This window comes from Natator depressus, chromosome 7 (assembly GCF_965152275.1).
Source record: "Natator depressus isolate rNatDep1 chromosome 7, rNatDep2.hap1, whole genome shotgun sequence".
NCBI lineage: Eukaryota > Metazoa > Chordata > Testudines > Cheloniidae > Natator > Natator depressus.
This window is the reverse complement of record NC_134240.1, coordinates 20,149,328-20,165,192: the sequence shown is the minus strand read 5'-3', so window position 1 is coordinate 20,165,192 and position 15,865 is coordinate 20,149,328. Positions and strand designations below refer to the sequence as shown.

The 15,865-nt window shown below is 45.5% G+C and overlaps 2 protein-coding genes across 6 annotated transcripts in view; both read right to left on the bottom strand.

Annotated features, from left to right (window-relative positions):
- GRIP2 (glutamate receptor interacting protein 2) overlaps positions 1 to 15,865 on the bottom strand; it is a 478,986-nt gene that overhangs the window by 33,268 nt on the left and 429,853 nt on the right. For all 5 annotated transcript variants that reach the window (XM_074957606.1, XM_074957610.1, XM_074957607.1 and 2 more), the window contains exons 13-14: positions 13,575 to 13,720; positions 12,913 to 12,993 (exon numbers count right to left, since the gene is read on the bottom strand). In XM_074957606.1, the coding sequence (XP_074813707.1) occupies positions 12,913 to 12,993; positions 13,575 to 13,720 (227 nt within the window). The remainder of the gene's footprint in view (positions 1 to 12,912; positions 12,994 to 13,574; positions 13,721 to 15,865) is intronic.
- Positions 1,281 to 10,876, bottom strand: LOC141991273 (uncharacterized). The gene is made up of 3 exons (XM_074959587.1): positions 10,251 to 10,876; positions 9,212 to 9,671; positions 1,281 to 1,305 (listed from the first exon to the last, which is right to left on the bottom strand). The coding sequence occupies exons 1-3, from the start codon at positions 10,831 to 10,833 to the stop codon at positions 1,281 to 1,283; spliced, it is 1,068 nt and encodes a 355-aa protein (XP_074815688.1). The 5' UTR covers positions 10,834 to 10,876.

Here is a 15,865-nt window from a genome sequence, read left to right as displayed (position 1 = left end):
TTTCAGCTCATGAGACTTGTGGTCCACGAAGAGCCACTTCTGCTTTATTTTAGTCAAAGCCTGCATTTTCACGATTATTTACATTAAAGATAGTGGCTGTGGGCTCCCTTCCCCACTCAGAAAAACCTAGGTAAGAGATCTGCCCCCTGCTGACCTCACTGCTATTCACATGCCAAAAACATATGCAAATAGCATTCTCCTCTCTCTCTTTCACACTCTCTGCACTTACACATTGCTACATTGCCTTGGTTACAGCTGCTATTGTCTCCCAAGGGCGGGGGGGGGGGGAGTGGTGGTGGCAAAGAAAGCTCAAAGCCTATGAGCATCTCAGCTTACAGCCAGGGATGAACATGTACAGGATTTGTGATGTCACTATTCCACAGAGAATGAATTTACATGAGCTCTGAGAAAAAAAACAGTAGCCAAAAAGGAAATTCCAGCAGAATCCAAAGACAGGAAAAGTTGGTCTTTTTTTATTATGGCCTTAATTTATTAGTGGGTTTTAAAAACATATGCTAGTATGAAGCTTGTTAGAAAAAAAGCTTTGCAGGTCACTGTTAAGGATATACTGTGCCTGATTGCACAGTCAGCTGTATAAAATAGTGTCAAATGTCACCAATCCATTCTCAAGCACAGCAGAGAACTAAACACAAGTGAGAGTCCTGTGCTATAGGAGTGCTTCTGGTGAGTGCTATAGAACCTAAAAGAGCTGTCCTCACAGCCTCTTTGACAATGCGCTGATGCACTTCCCATGCATCTGTATCTGCAGACTGAGTGCTCTCCAGTTCCATTTAGAGCCGGAAGCTAAACCGAGAGGCTGTTTGGTTGCTCCAATTCACGGAGTGGTAGAAAAAGAGTCAAGAAGGAAAAACGAGCTAGTATCTTGACCAGCATAAAGACCCACCTCCATTATAAACCCAACCATGAAAGGGACCAAATTACCACGTGGTTGTACTGCACATTATTAAACTTTGTTCCATCTTGTTATGCAGACTGGATCTAATGGTGTTTAACAGTATCCTCAAACCAGCCTCCTGAAACACCATTGTGTATTGACCATTGGGGACAGGGGAACAAATGGAGACACGTGTGCTGTAAGTAGGTTTCCCACTGGAAGTGCCCCATTGTGTGAACAGACACCTGGGAACATGTCCTGGGTGGTCCTAGTCTTTGGGAGATTCTGTTGACAAAGAGGCTCAGATCCAGGCTGCCCCACAAGATTGGGAGAAGCCCCTGTAAGCTTCCACAAGCCACCTCATTGTTCTCCTTCAAATCCCTCCTTAACACTCTTCTCTGCCATAATACCTACAAAAAACACACACACAAAAAACCAACCTTGCCAATGGCTAGGCGACTGGCACGCGGAGACCTCTGCCTGTCACGCGGACTAATATTGTCTCATTGCTTCCATCTATACCATCTGTTGTCTCTTGTCTTATACTTAGCATGCAATCTCTTTGAGGCAGGGATTATCTTTTGTTGTGTTTGTACAGCACCTAGCACAATGGGATTCTGGGGCAGGACTCAGGTGCCTTGCTGCTACTACAACACACAACAAACAAATAAATAGGAGTTTTGGGTGAATACATTTCTTCTGTGGTGTTTTCCTGTGCATACCATGTGCTTTCCCTTCTGTTACAAGGTCTGTATAAATATTCCTGTTTTTATAATCCTTTCGTGGTTTTTAATAAAGCCAATTTCACCCCTCACCTTGTGTCTGCTGCATGTAATCATAAGGGAGAGGATGCATAGTCTTGATCAATATACAGCCAACTAAAATGAGGGTTAGCTTAATCAATTACATTTCCCTTTAGAAATAGGTTTAAAAAATACTGTGATAGGACTGACCGCATAGCTATCTGGTGGTATCAAGCATTTGCCAGCTGTATTCACAAATCCCTGTAGAAGCCCCCCCACACTGTGCCTTCAGCATCTCCCATTTTGCCCCATCCCCTGCCTTATGATCTCTGCAATATTTTGTCATAGCTGCTGTCCTTCAAAGAGAAGCCTAGACTAGATCATTCTATAGCTGTAGCTCACGAAAGCTTATGCTCAAATAAATTGGTTAGTCTCTAAGGTGCCACAAGTCCTCCTTTTCTTTTTGCAAACAGACTAACACGGCTGCTACTCTGAAACCTGGCAACAATAGGTGTCACTGTTGAGTGAAGCAAGAGACTTCCCACTCCCAGAATAGAGTATGCAGTACAATAGGATAGTCTATCCGCCTACTGAAATGTATTGCTTCCTAAAAGGGAATTGATCTACACTAACAGTTTAAATTACACTTTTCACGTACGCTTGCTGATATTTAATTTAGATGTAACCAAACAAGTCTTTTACTTTATTTTACATAACGATAATTAAAGAGGAACCAAATTAAATTTTAACAAACTGGTAGGCCTTCCAATTCATTTTAAATAAATAATCAGTTTGGCACATAATTGGAAATCTTTACAAAAACCAACCTTATTAATTCTAAATAAGATGCAACAGCTATAGAAATGAAAGGTTTGCTAAATATAATCTAATATGCCATAATCACTTTGCCCCAATGATGGCAAGAGATACAAGCCTATGATATCTGAGCAAACCCTCAAGGTGTTTAACAGTCACTTAGTATTTAATTAACACAGAATAGCTCTTATTAACTAAATTAAGTCTCCAATGCCCTTCCCATTCACTGCAGTCCACTGAAGAGCTGGACTCATTACCTCCAAACCTTGAATACAGATTTGCTGGATTCTCAGTTACACTAAGCCCCTTTTCAGAGTAGCAGCCGTGTTAGTCTGTATCCGCAAAAAGAAAAGGAGGACTTGTGGCACCTTAGAGACTAACACATTTTCCACTGAATGCCTCCAGTGAAGTGAGCTGTAGCTCACGAAAGCTTATGCTCAAATAAATGTGTTAGTCTCGAAGGTGCCACAAGTCCTCCTTTTCTTTTCACTAAGCCCCTTTATACTTCACTTCACATTCACTTTCAAACCCCTTTACACTGCCAAAGTGGCGTCAAGGTCTTTTGTATAACTGATGCCTTGTCAGCGTAAGAAAATTATATTGGATTTCACCGAGTCAGTTGAGAGAGCAAAGTTGGCCTAGTGGCTAGGACACTAGGCTGGGACTCAGGCCTGGTTTACATTTAAAAATTAGATCGACCCTAATTACATTGCTCAGGGCTGTGAAAAACTGTGTGCCCTGAACAACGTGGTGAGGTAGACCAAAGCCTCAGCTGAGACATAGTTAGGTCAACGGAAGAATTCTTCTGCCTCTTTGAGAGATGGATTACCTACATCCACAGGAAACCCCCTTCTGTCAGCGGAGGAACCATCTACACGACAGTGCTACAGAGGCACAGCTACCGTGCTGCAGTCGCGTCACAGCCGCAGGTGTAATGTAGACAGGCCTGCAGGAGACCCAGGCTCAACTCTATCCTTAGCCGGGGACTTCCCGCGTGATCTCTGGCGAGTCACTTAGGCCTGATCCCTACTTGAACGTTTAACCAACTGTTTCAGTCAGGAGTGAGATTTTTTTTTTTTAAATGAAATAGTTATATAGGTAAAAGCCCTAAGATGGGTGCAGTTCTATAGATATAAAGGGGACTCATACCAGTACAGTTATTCTCCATCCTAGATGGGAATAGGTATTCCCATATAAACCATCCTTACACCGGTACAACTACATCCACAGTAGGGAGGCTGGACCACTATACTAGCATAATGAAAGCGGAAAGCTTTCTAGTGTAGACAAGGCCTTAATCCCTCTGTGCCTCAGGCCAGGACAGCATTACAGACGTATATCGGTAGAACTATGTTGCTCAGGGGTATGACAACTCCCCCCCCCCCCACCGACAACGTCGTTATACCGACCTAAACCCCTGCGTAGTCAGTGCTGTGTCAAAGGGAGAGCTTCTCCTGTCCACATAATCCACCTCCTGAAAGGTGGCAGCTAACTATGCTGACGGGAGAAGCTCTTCCATAGGCATAGTACCGTCTTCACTAAAGTGCACCAGTGCGGCTGTGCCACTGTACGCTCCAAGTTCCTCATCTGTAAAATGGGAATAATAGCATGGCCTACTTCACAGGGGTGTTGAGAGGATAAATACACTAGAGTGTGAAATACTATGGAAATGAGGGTCAGATAAATATCTAAAACACAAAGACTGCCATCAGTGCAGGCCACTCATGCGGGCAACTCTTGTTTCAGTTTACAAATGCCAAGGCAAACCAGTTTAATTAAAATACAATACAATTTTCTCATGTGGACAAGGCCCACATACGTTTTAAAGCATCACACACTTCTCAGTGTGTTTAACAGCACACAGGGATAGTTTAAAGGCTACTCTAGGAGGTAAGAGCAGACTCCGGAAGACAACAGCTGGTGACCCTGGAAGAGGACAAAGAAGAGCGAGCTCAAAATGACAGCGCTGTTTGGCTGTGGTGAGTGGGCAGTAATAAAATGCGAGATGGTCAAAACCCTTATTTATTGTTTATAAACTGCTTTCAGTCCCCCGCCACGTCTGCTGGGATTCTGGTGATCTCAGTGTTTACAATATGATGGATGAAGAAGTTCAAAACACACGTCCACTTGGTATTTTTAATAGGATGCATAATGATTTGTATTGGTAAATTATTCCCCTCCAAGGAGTCTGAGCACATAACTCACACGCACCAGCGCTTCCACCGGTTATAAACACCTTTTGTTATTGACTGAGACAAAGCAGCATTTTGCCAATGTGTAATTAAAGAAATGGCACTAATATCATAAAACTGCATTTAAGAATAAACATGTATAATGGGGGCTGGGGGGGGGGGGGAGGGGAGAAATACCAACTACCATCCAGGGATACCTAAGCAAAGGGAGCAGGAAAAAAAGGTGAATCTGAATCAACTACAATAAAGTAGCAGTCAAAATACAGTTCCCACTACTAGCTTTTCCCTGTATCATCCATTAACTTTAACGACAGGTTCATAATTAGAATTGCTTCCAGCAGGATATTTACGCTACCATGTATCTATTTATTTTCAAAATCTTTAGATACTGGGCCAAGGTAGAATATTCTGTTTCTGTAAAAGTGCTAAAGTGGAACAGTTCTACGTATTAGCTGAAGCTGCAATGTTAACAGAAAAGACCACTGTGAATTGCAGGCTGGCATAGGTCATGGGCCCCTCCCTAGACCCCCAAAATGGTCCCAGTACATGTGAGAGAGGTGTTGTCTGAGCACATGACTGAGTTCTAATCCTGGTTAGGACAGTGATTCCCATAGTAACCTTGATCAAGTCACTTAATCTTCATCTCAAAATTCTGCCTCCATCATCTGCAAATGGGAATAATACAGAGATTTACCTACGGCACCTTACCAGGGGCACTGGGATAGATTTGTTATTTAATTTTCAATTACCTTCTAAGGGTATGTCTACACTACGGAATAAGGTCGAATTTATAGAAGTCGGTTTTTTAGAAATCGGTTTTATATATTCGAGTGTGTGTGTCCCCACAGAAGTGCATTAAGTGCATTAACTCGGCGGAGTGCTTCCACAGTACCGAGGCTAGAGTCGACTTCTGGAGCGTTGCACTGTGGGTAGCTATCCCACAGTTCCCGCAGTCTCCGCTGCCCATTGGAATTCTGGGTTGAGATCCCAATGCCTGATGGGGCTGAAACATTGTCGCGGGTGGTTCTGGGTACATATCGTCAGTCCCCCCCTTCCCTCCCTCCCTCCGTGAAAGCAAGGGCAGACAATTGTTTCGCGCCTTTTTTCCTGAGTTACCTGTGCGGACGCCATACCACCGCAAGCATGGAGCCCGCTCAGGTAACCGTCACCGTATGTCTCCTGGGTGCTGGCAGACGCGGCACGGCATTGCTACACAGTAGCAGCAACCCATTGCCTTGTGGCAGCAGACGGTACAATACGACTGGTAGCCGTCCTCGTCATGTCCGAGGTGTTCCTGGTCGCCTGTGTGATCAGGAGCGCCTGGGCAGACATGGGCGCAGGGACTAAATTTTTGGTGACTTGACCAGGTCATTTTTTTTAGTCCGGCAGTCAGTCCTATTGAACCGTCTTATGGTGAGCAGGCAGGCAATATGTCCTTCTGCACCGTCTGCTGCCAGCCAAAGATGTAAAAGATAGATGGAGTGGATCAAAACAAGAAATAGACCAGATTTGTTTGTACTCATTTGCCTCCTCCCCTGTCTAGGGGAATCATTCCTCTAGGTCACACTGCAGTCACTCACAGAGAAGGTGCAGCGAGGTAGATCTAGCCATGTATCAATCAGAGGCCAGGCTAACCTCCTTGTTCCAATAAGAACAATAACTTAGGTGCACCATTTCTTATTGGAACCCTCCGTGAAGTCAACCCTGTAAGCCGTGTCCTCAGTCGCCCCTCCCTGCGTCAGAGCAACGGCAAACAATCGTGCATCTGAGTTGAGAGTGCTGTCCAGAGCAGTCACAATGGAGCACTCTGATTGGGCTAAAACATTGTCGCGGGTGGTTCTGGGTACATATTGTCCGGCCCCCGTTCCCTCCCTCCCTCCGTGAAGGCAAGGGCAGACAATTGTTTCGCGCCTTTTTTCCTGAGTTACCTGTGCGGACGCCATACCACCGCAAGCATGGAGCCCGCTCAGGTAACCGTCACCGTATGTCTCCTGGGTGCTGGCAGACGCGGTACGGCATTGCTACACAGTAGCAGCAACCCATTGCCTTCTGGCAGCAGACGGTGCAGTATGACTGGTACCCGTCCTCGTCATGTCCGAGGTGCTCCTGGCCACGTCGGCTGGGAGCGCCTGGGCAGACATGGGCGCAGGGACTAAATTTTTGGTGACTTGACCAGGTCATTCTCTTTAGTCCTGCAGTCAGTCGTATTGAACCGTCTAATGGTGAGCAGGCAGGCAATACGGATTGCTAGCAGTCGTATTGTACCATCTTCTGCCGGGCAGGCAAGAGATGACGATGGCTAGCAATCGTACTGTGCCATCTTCTGCCGGGCAGGCAAGAGATGACGATGGCTAGCAATCGTACTGTGCCATCTTCTGCCGGGCAGGCAAGAGATGACGATGGCTAGCAATCGTACTGTGCCATCTTCTGCCAGGCAGGCAAGAGATGAGGATGGCTAGCAGTCGTACTGTGCCATCTTCTGCCGAGCAGCCATGAGATGTGGATGGCTTGCAGTCCTTCTGCACCGTCTGCTGCCAGCCAAAGATGTAAAAGATAGATGGAGTGGATCAAAACAAGAAATAGACCAGATTTGTTTTGTACTCATTTGCCTCCTGCCCTGTCTAGGGGACTCATTCCTCTAGGTCACACTGCAGTCACTCACAGAGAAGGTGCTGCGAGGTAGATCTAGCCATGTATCAATCAGAGGCCAGGCTAACCTCCTTGTTCCAATAAGAACAATAACTTAGGTGCACCATTTCTTATTGGAACCCTCCGTGAAGTCCTGCCTGAACTACTCCTTGATGTAAAGCCACCCCCTTTGTGGATTTTAGCCTCCTGAAGCCAACCCTGTAAGCCGTGTCGTCAGTCGCCCCTCCCTCCGTCAGAGCAACGGCAGACAATCATTCCGCGCCTTTTTTCTGTGCGGACGCCATACCAAGGCAAGCATGGAGTCCGCTCAGCTCACTTTGGCAATTAGGAGCACATTAAACACCACACGCATTATCCAGCAGTATATGCAGCACCAGAACCTGGCAAAGCGCTACCGGGCGAGGAGGCGACGTCAGCGCGGTCACGTGAGTGATCAGGACATGGACACAGATTTCTCTGAAAGCATGGGCCCTGCCAATGCATGCATAATGGTGCTAATGGGGCAGGTTCATGCTGTGGAACGCCGATTCTGGGCTCGGGAAACAAGCACAGACTGGTGGGACCGCATAGTGTTGCAGGTCTGGGATGATTCCCAGTGGCTGCGAAACTTTCGCATGCGTAAGGGCACTTTCATGGAACTTTGTGACTTGCTTTCCCCTGCCCTGAAGCGCATGAATACCAAGATGAGAGCAGCCCTCACAGTTGAGAAACGAGTGGCGATAGCCCTGTGGAAGCTTGCAACGCCAGACAGCTACCGGTCAGTTGGGAATCAATTTGGAGTGGGCAAATCTACTGTGGGGGCTGCTGTGATGCAAGTAGCCCACGCAATCAAAGATCTGCTGATATCAAGGGTAGTGACCTTGGGAAATGTGCAGGTCATAGTGGATGGCTTTGCTGCAATGGGATTCCCTAACTGTGGTGGGGCCATAGACGGAACCCATATCCCTATCTTGGCACCGGAGCACCAAGCCGGCGAGTACATAAACCGCAAGGGGTACTTTTCAATAGTGCTGCAAGCTCTGGTGGATCACAAGGGACGTTTCACCAACATCAACGTGGGATGGCCGGGAAAGGTACATGACGCTCGCATCTTCAGGAACTCTGGTCTGTTTCAAAAGCTTCAAGAAGGGACTTTATTCCCAGACCAGAAAATAACTGTTGGTGATGTTGAAATGCCTATATGTATCCTTGGGGACCCAGCCTACCCCTTAATGCCATGGCTCATGAAGCCGTACACAGGCAGCCTGGACAGCAGTCAGGAGCTGTTCAACTACAGGCTGAGCAAGTGCAGAATGGTGGTAGAATGTGCATTTGGACGTTTAAAGGCGCGCTGGCGCAGTTTACTGACTCGGTTAGACCTCAGCGAAACCAATATTCCCACTGTTATTACTGCTTGCTGTGTGCTCCACAATATCTGTGAGAGTAAGGGGGAGACGTTTATGGCGGGGTGGGAGGTTGAGGCAAATCGCCTGGCTGCTGGTTATGCGCAGCCAGACACCAGGGCGGTTAGAAGAGCACAGGAGGGTGCGGTACGCATCAGAGAGGCTTTGAAAACCAGTTTCATGACTGGCCAGGCTACGGTGTGAAAGTTCTGTTTGTTTCTCCTTGATGAAACCCCCCGCCCCTTGGTTCACTCTACTTCCTTGTAAGCTAACCACCCTCCCCTCCTCCCTTTGATCACCTCTTGCAGAGGCAATAAAGTCATTGTTGCTTCACATTCATGCATTCTTTATTCATTCATCACACAAATAGGGGGATGACTACCAAGGTAGCCCAGGAGGGGTGGTGGAGGAGGGAAGGAAAATGCCACACAGCACTTTAAAAGTTTACAACTTTAAAATTTATTGAATGACAGCCTTCTTTTTTTGGGGCAATCCTCTGTGGTGGAGTGGCTGGTTGGCCGGTGGCCCCCCCACCGCGTTCTTGGGCGTCTGGGTGTGGAGGCTATGGAACTTGGGGAGGAGGGCGGTTGGTTACACAGGGGCTGTAGTGGCAGTCTGTGCTCCAGCTGCCTTTGCTGCAGCTCAACCATACACTGGAGCATACTGGTTTGGTCCTCCAGCAGCCTCAGCATTGAATCCTGCCTCCTCTCATCACGCTGTCGCCACATTCGAGCTTCAGCCCTCTCTTCAGCCCGCCACTTACTCTCTTCAGCCCGCCACTTACTCTCTTCAGCCCGCCACCTCTCCTCCTGGTCATTTTGTGCTTTCCTGCAGTCTGACATTATTTGCCTCCACGCATTCGTCTGTGCTCTGTCAGTGTGGGAGGACAGCATGAGCTCGGAGAACATTTCATCTCGAGTGCGTTTTTTTTTCTTTCTAATCTTCACTAGCCTCTGGGAAGGAGAAGATCCTGTGATCATTGAAACACATGCAGCTGGTGGAGAAAAGAAAAGGGACAGCGGTATTTAAAAAGACACATTTTATAAAACACTGGCTACACTCTTTCAGGGTAAACCTTGCTGTTAACATTACATACATAGCACATGTGCTTTCGTTACAAGGTCGCATTTTGCCTACCCCCACCGCGTGGCTACCCCCTCAACCCTCCCCCCTCCCTGTGGCTAACAGCGGGGAACATTTCTGTTCAGCCGCAGGCAAACAGCCCAGCAGGAATGGGCTCCTCTGAGTGTCCCCTGAAGAAAAGCACCCTATTTCAACCAGGTGACCATGGATTATATCTCACTCTCCTGAGGATAACACATGAACGGATGTTGCTTGAACACCAGCAAACATACACTGCAATGCTTTGTTGTACAATGATTCCCGAGTACGTGTTACTGGCCTGGAGTGGTATAGTGTCCTACCATGAAGGACGCAATAAGTCTGCCCTCCCCAGAAACCTTTTGCAAAGGCTTTGGGAGTATATCCAGGAGAGCCGCGAATGCCAGGGCAGAGTAATCCTTTCACATGCTTGCTTTTAAACCATGTATAGTATTTTAAAAGGTACACTCACCGGAGGTCCCTTCTCCGCCTGCTGGGTCCAGGAGGCAGCCTTGGGTGGGTTCAGGGGGTACTGGCTCCAGGTCCAGGGTGAGAAACAGTTCCTGGCTGTCGGGAAAACCGGTTTCTCCGCTTGCTTGCTGTGAGCTATCTACAACCTCCTCCTCATCATCATCTTCTTCGTCCCCAAAACCTGCTTCCGTATTGCCTCCATCTCCATTGAAGGAGTCAAACAACACGGCTGGGGTAGTGGTGGCTGAACCCCCTAAAATGGCATGCAGCTCATCATAGAAGCGGCATGTTTGGGGCTCTGACCCGGAGCGGCTGTTCGCCTCTCTGGTTTTCTGATAGGCTTGCCTCAGCTCCTTCAGTTTCACGCGGCACTGCTTCGGGTCCCTGTTATGGCCTCTGTCCTTCATGCCCTGGGAGATCTTGACAAAGGTTTTGGCATTTCGAAAACTGGAACGGAGTTCTGATAGCACGGATTCCTCTCCCCATACAGCGATCAGATCCCGTACCTCCCGTTCGGTCCATGCTGGAGCTCTTTTGCGATTCTGAGACTCCATCATGGTCACCTCTGCTGATGAGCTCTGCATGGTCACCTGCAGCTTGCCACGCTGGCCAAACAGGAAATGAGATTCAAAAGTTCGCGGTTCTTTTCCTGTCTACCTGGCCAGTGCATCTGAGTTGAGAGTGCTGTCCAGAGCGGTCAAAATGGAGCACTCTGGGATAGCTCCCGGAGGCCAATACCGTCGAATTGTGTCCACAGTACCCCAAATTCGACCCGGCAAGGCCGATTTAAGCGCTAATCCGCTTGTCAGGGGTGGAGTAAGGAAATCGATTTTAAGAGCCCTTTAAGTCGAAATAAAGGGCTTCATCGTGTGGACGGGTGCAGGTTTACATCGATTTAATGCTGCTAAATTCGACCTAAAGTCCTAGTGTAGACCAGGGCTTACTATATAAAGTGTTATTGTATTAAGAAGAATGACAGTTTAAATGCCTATTTAACAGCAACAACAAAAATGCACCCTGCAGTAAAACTCAACTAGCCACTGGGGGAAAACATTTTATATAGGTTAAAAAAAAAAATTCATTCTTCTAATCAATCAGCATTTTCCTGAGGCTAAAACCAGTCAAAGGACTTATTTGAAGGAGATCAGATACTGACTACACAATACTAGTTGTGTTTTAGTTTGCATGCCATGCATGCGCACCCACGTCTGGAATACATAAAGGGACCATCACTTGAAGAACCATTGCTAGTTTTTACTGCCATAGATTATAATCCGTAAAAGATTTAGAACAAAGTTGTGTGATTTGAACAGAATGCACCCAGAAATAGAGGAGAGCGCTCCATGGGGCACATTCCAGCAGTCTGGACGAGTAGACAGGTCATTATGAGCCCGTTCTCTACATTATTGGGTCTACAGTCACACATTGCACTTACTTTCAACTGTACCACACGGAGTACCTCAGAGTCCTTTGTAAACAATTAAACCTCGTAACCCACATGCTGCTCTGAACCAGGGAGAAATAAAAAAGTATTCTGTTTGGATCCGTAAAAATGGTTGTTTTAAAACAAGTGCACACTCCCTTGTGCTGCGGCTCTGGGTGCCTCATCAGAATAAAATACAAGTAATGGGCAGCCGGAACAAATAACAAAAAGTATCGTTTTTAATTTTTTCCTTTAATAACAAGCCACGATTTTCGGAGAGAGGAGCCTAGAATTAGACTCATGTTTAGGCCTGCAAATATAGGACCTGACATACAAAAGTGTTCAAAACCTAGGAACTTCAATTCACAACTGTAGTTAATTCAGATTCGTTTTCCTGAGCATCCCTGTGTAGACAATTACTCTTCCCCCCTGGCCCATTTAGTCCATCAGACTAGCTCTACTTAGATGTTATAATACAATTCAAATTATTAGTTTTGGTGCAGGAATTACTGGGTGAAATTCTATGGCCTGTGTGCTATGCTGATGGTCAGATTAGATTATCACAATGGTCCAATATGGCCTTAAAATCTATACCCAAATGTCTTGTCCCAAATTTATAGAGTGGATCAGTGTAAGAAATGTGACTAAAAATCAGGAGCCTAGATGTCCAGTTCCCCACTCTAAGCACTAGATACACTTTCCTCCCTGAAAGGAGAAAGCCTTCACAGGTGATCCCTAAATCTTATTTTGGCGTTTGAATCTAAAGCAGTGATGGAAACTGAACAAGATGGAGGGTTTTGTTTTGTTTTTCTCTTCTGACTTGCTGCTTCTATCCAGCATATGCCTCTTCTCTATACCTAAAGGTCTGCAACTGTTGTGTTCATCTGGTGAGTGGTGGGTAGAGAGGAAAGGGATCTAAAACTTCACAGAGAATGACAAAGATGAAATTGTGACTCCAACTGCCATTTCTTAATTTTCACTGTATTTTCTGCCTGGCAGTTTAAAGAGTAGGAAGTAAATTGGTCTCTCTCTCTCTCTGAACATGACTCAGGCCTTGATTCAACAAAACATATGCTTATCTTTAAGCATATGCTTAAGCCCAATTGATTTCGAGCACATTGTGGGCGCTATCAAAACCAAATAATTTCTGTCTTTATTGTGTTCCTCTAGCAAGCTAGATTGGAAGCCAGTGGCGGCTGCTACTGCCAGCCGTTGTAGCTATAGTCGAAGCAGTACTTACAGCTGATAGTAATTCCAAGCTCCACACCTCTTTTCTTGGGCAGTTTAACATGGAAAGTACCACTGCTGGGTATGACAGACTCTATAAAACCAAAACAGAGAGAAGAATAAAAGTGGGAAAGGACAGATTTTTCAATTGTCTTGATAGACCATTCTGAACCACCGAGAAAATTAGTTTTAAGACATATATTATAGGTGTTGATAAATGTAATGTACTCATGGTTAACAATGGCAATCTAGATTTCTAGGAAAATCGGATTAAAAATATACATATTGTATGTACTGTTATCAGTAGAGAGAGAATAATCAGGAGGTGCAGGATTCAGAGGCAGCTCTGCCAAGCACACACACATATAGTAAACCAGTCATTGCCATTAGTCCCCTCACTCTCTTAAGTCCATACATTTATAAAATATCTGAAAAAAAGATGACCTCTTCACTTATTAAGCATGCATGCCCACTAAGAGAGGTGGCTTCTGGATAAAACAGGATTTAGACAGGGATCGAACGTATGTCTCTATTGCTAGCTCACATCAAATCAGTGACTCTTCCCAAGGCTATAGAATGTTTATGGAGCAGGCTTTCCCTATACCGGGGCTAATAAAGAACTACCAGAGCCTTTTGGGGGATGCTGTGAGAGAGGTGAATGCACTGATTACATACCTGCCACGTCAAATTCTAACTCCAACACAACTTTGTTGGTTAGTGCTGCATCGCGCAAGAACTGATTGGCTTCCTCCATGGTCCCATCTTCAGTTGCAATGCCATTGATGGAAAGGACTCTGTCTCCGACTTGTAGCAGCCCACACCTGCAGTCCAGGTCAGAAAAGGAGAAAAAGCTCAAAGACAACTATGAGTCACCTTTGCCAGACAAGTCAGTCACAATCTACAGATTGACTTGGAAGAATTCAATTTATTTTTTCCAACCATTTTGATGGATAATATCAATGTTTATTTAAGCATTTTTCCCTATTTTTAGCCATTTCAATTTTCACAGTTGCAGGAAATAAGACAACGGGGTGGGGGGGAAATCAATTATTATGACAGCAGTTGCTCAGATTCAAAAAGTTAAAGCTTTATATACCCCGTTAAAACACAAAAAGAGTCAACTTAACATGTCAAAAGATACAAAGTAAACCTCCTTAAATTAAAACTAATTCATTCTCAAGCAGCATTTTTCGTACTTTGCCTACCTGTAAATGTTAGTTATCGATGGAAAATTTTTTTGTTGGTTTGTGTGTGTGTACAGTGAACTAGACATTTACTGATAAAAATCTGACGTTTCCAAGTCTATTTATAGAAGACTAAAACAGCTGACAGAGGCAACACACTGGGGAGCCATGCGGGGTCATGTGCCCCCCGAGATTTGCTGCTTGGCTTGTACAGAGCATGCTCAGTAACACTGCTGAAGCCAGCTGCCCTTGCTCTGCTACCGTCCCCCCTACCCCCCACGCGCACACACCAGCAGGCACGGATCATCTCTGACAGCTGAGAAATGATAACATTAGGCTGCAAAAACAAGATACATAGCTCTAAAATACACACCCTAATGTAGAGAACCTACCAAGATCATCAGGAACAAACTCACAAGCACGGATATTTTCAGAGTTTGACCTACTCTTTGCTCAGTCATGTTCTGCTCCCAAATAGCAGTTCTTCGGGTTTCCTGCAGTGTACACAGAGAAATCTCTCTGCCACCCCTAGAAACCAAACCCACAGCTGTGAAATTGGATAAAAACTAGTTGCCTTTGCTCTCTAACCATATCTAATAGTACACAGCTCTCCATGTGTGCATGTCTGAGTCTCCTAGAACCCAAAATAATGATACTGAAAATTACAGCATCCTCTGATTAATATAGGACTAATATCAAAGTTACAATCCAATGAACTCACCAAAATGTCTCAGCAAATTGGATAATCATTCATCCCTTGTAATTGCATTTCCTGACGCCAAATGTACATTGATGCTGTTTAATGGCCTCGAAAGGCCAATATTATTGTTTGATGCTCTTCCAATATAACCACAACTGACACTTTAAAAAAAAAACCAAAACGTAACTGTGTAACAACTTTTTAATTCAGAAGAAACCAAAGAACTCTACAGTTGGGTTGGAGTTGTACAACTGTACCATGCATGCCACATATTGTGGTTTCATCTGTGCATATGAGCAGAGCAGAGTTTTTGCAAACACTAAGCAATACGTTTGCAAACAAACCCCAATCCCACCTGCCTTAACCTCAGAAGGAAATCTTAAGACTTCTGTGCCATCCACCACAGCTCGTCTTGCCTACCGCGTTATTCCACAAAGGCATGAATGCAGTGCTGTACCTGGGCTTTCCATTGCCCATTGGGCAGTTTTGTCTGTCTCACACACAAACATGTAACCATTGAATTATGGCTAGAAGGAAGGGACTAAACCCATGAAATCTTTCCAAAATTTTCTTCTCTTGCATTCCTCTTTAGTTACCACAGCCAAGCACTGGTGCAGAATTCCAGGATTTATAGCAAGTTCTTCTTTCAGTCAAGTTAGAATGGTCTCCAAAATCTCTCAATGGGTATTGGCTTTAAGTGTACAGGTGGAGAAAAAGAACTCTCCCAAGTTTCAGAACTCAGGTTCTCCAGCTCAGTGGGATCTTTATCTGTTACTGACCATGCAAAACCTTTACCTACCCAATTTCAAATATCATCATATTTTGCTGACGTTTCACAGAGCAACCACATTTTAACAATCCCATACCTCACTCCAAGCACGACTGGATTGTAAGAGAACAAGTTACCTGTGGTATCAAGGTTTGTCACTACATTAAGAGGCCATCATGGACAAAGGAGACTAGGAAGTAGCTGTCACTCCAAACAAGCCCTGGATGCAACCGGCCAAGTTGTCATGAGAGCACACTTGCATTGTGGTGTTGAAAAATGCACATGCTCAACACCTTTTCTCTCTAGAGGTTGG

Coding starts and splice junctions, on each gene's coding strand:
- LOC141991273 (XM_074959587.1), bottom strand. CDS start 10,833: ATGCAGAGCTCATCAGCAGAGGTGACCATGATGGAGTCTCAGAATCGC. Junction 9,672..10,250: donor AGGCGGAGAAGGGACCTCCG/GTGAGTGTACCT, acceptor TTTCTCCACCAG/CTGCATGTGTTTCAATGATC. Junction 1,306..9,211: donor CCCAGACGCCCAAGAACGCG/GTGGGGGGGCCA, acceptor TGTTTTTTGTAG/GTATTATGGCAGAGAAGAGT.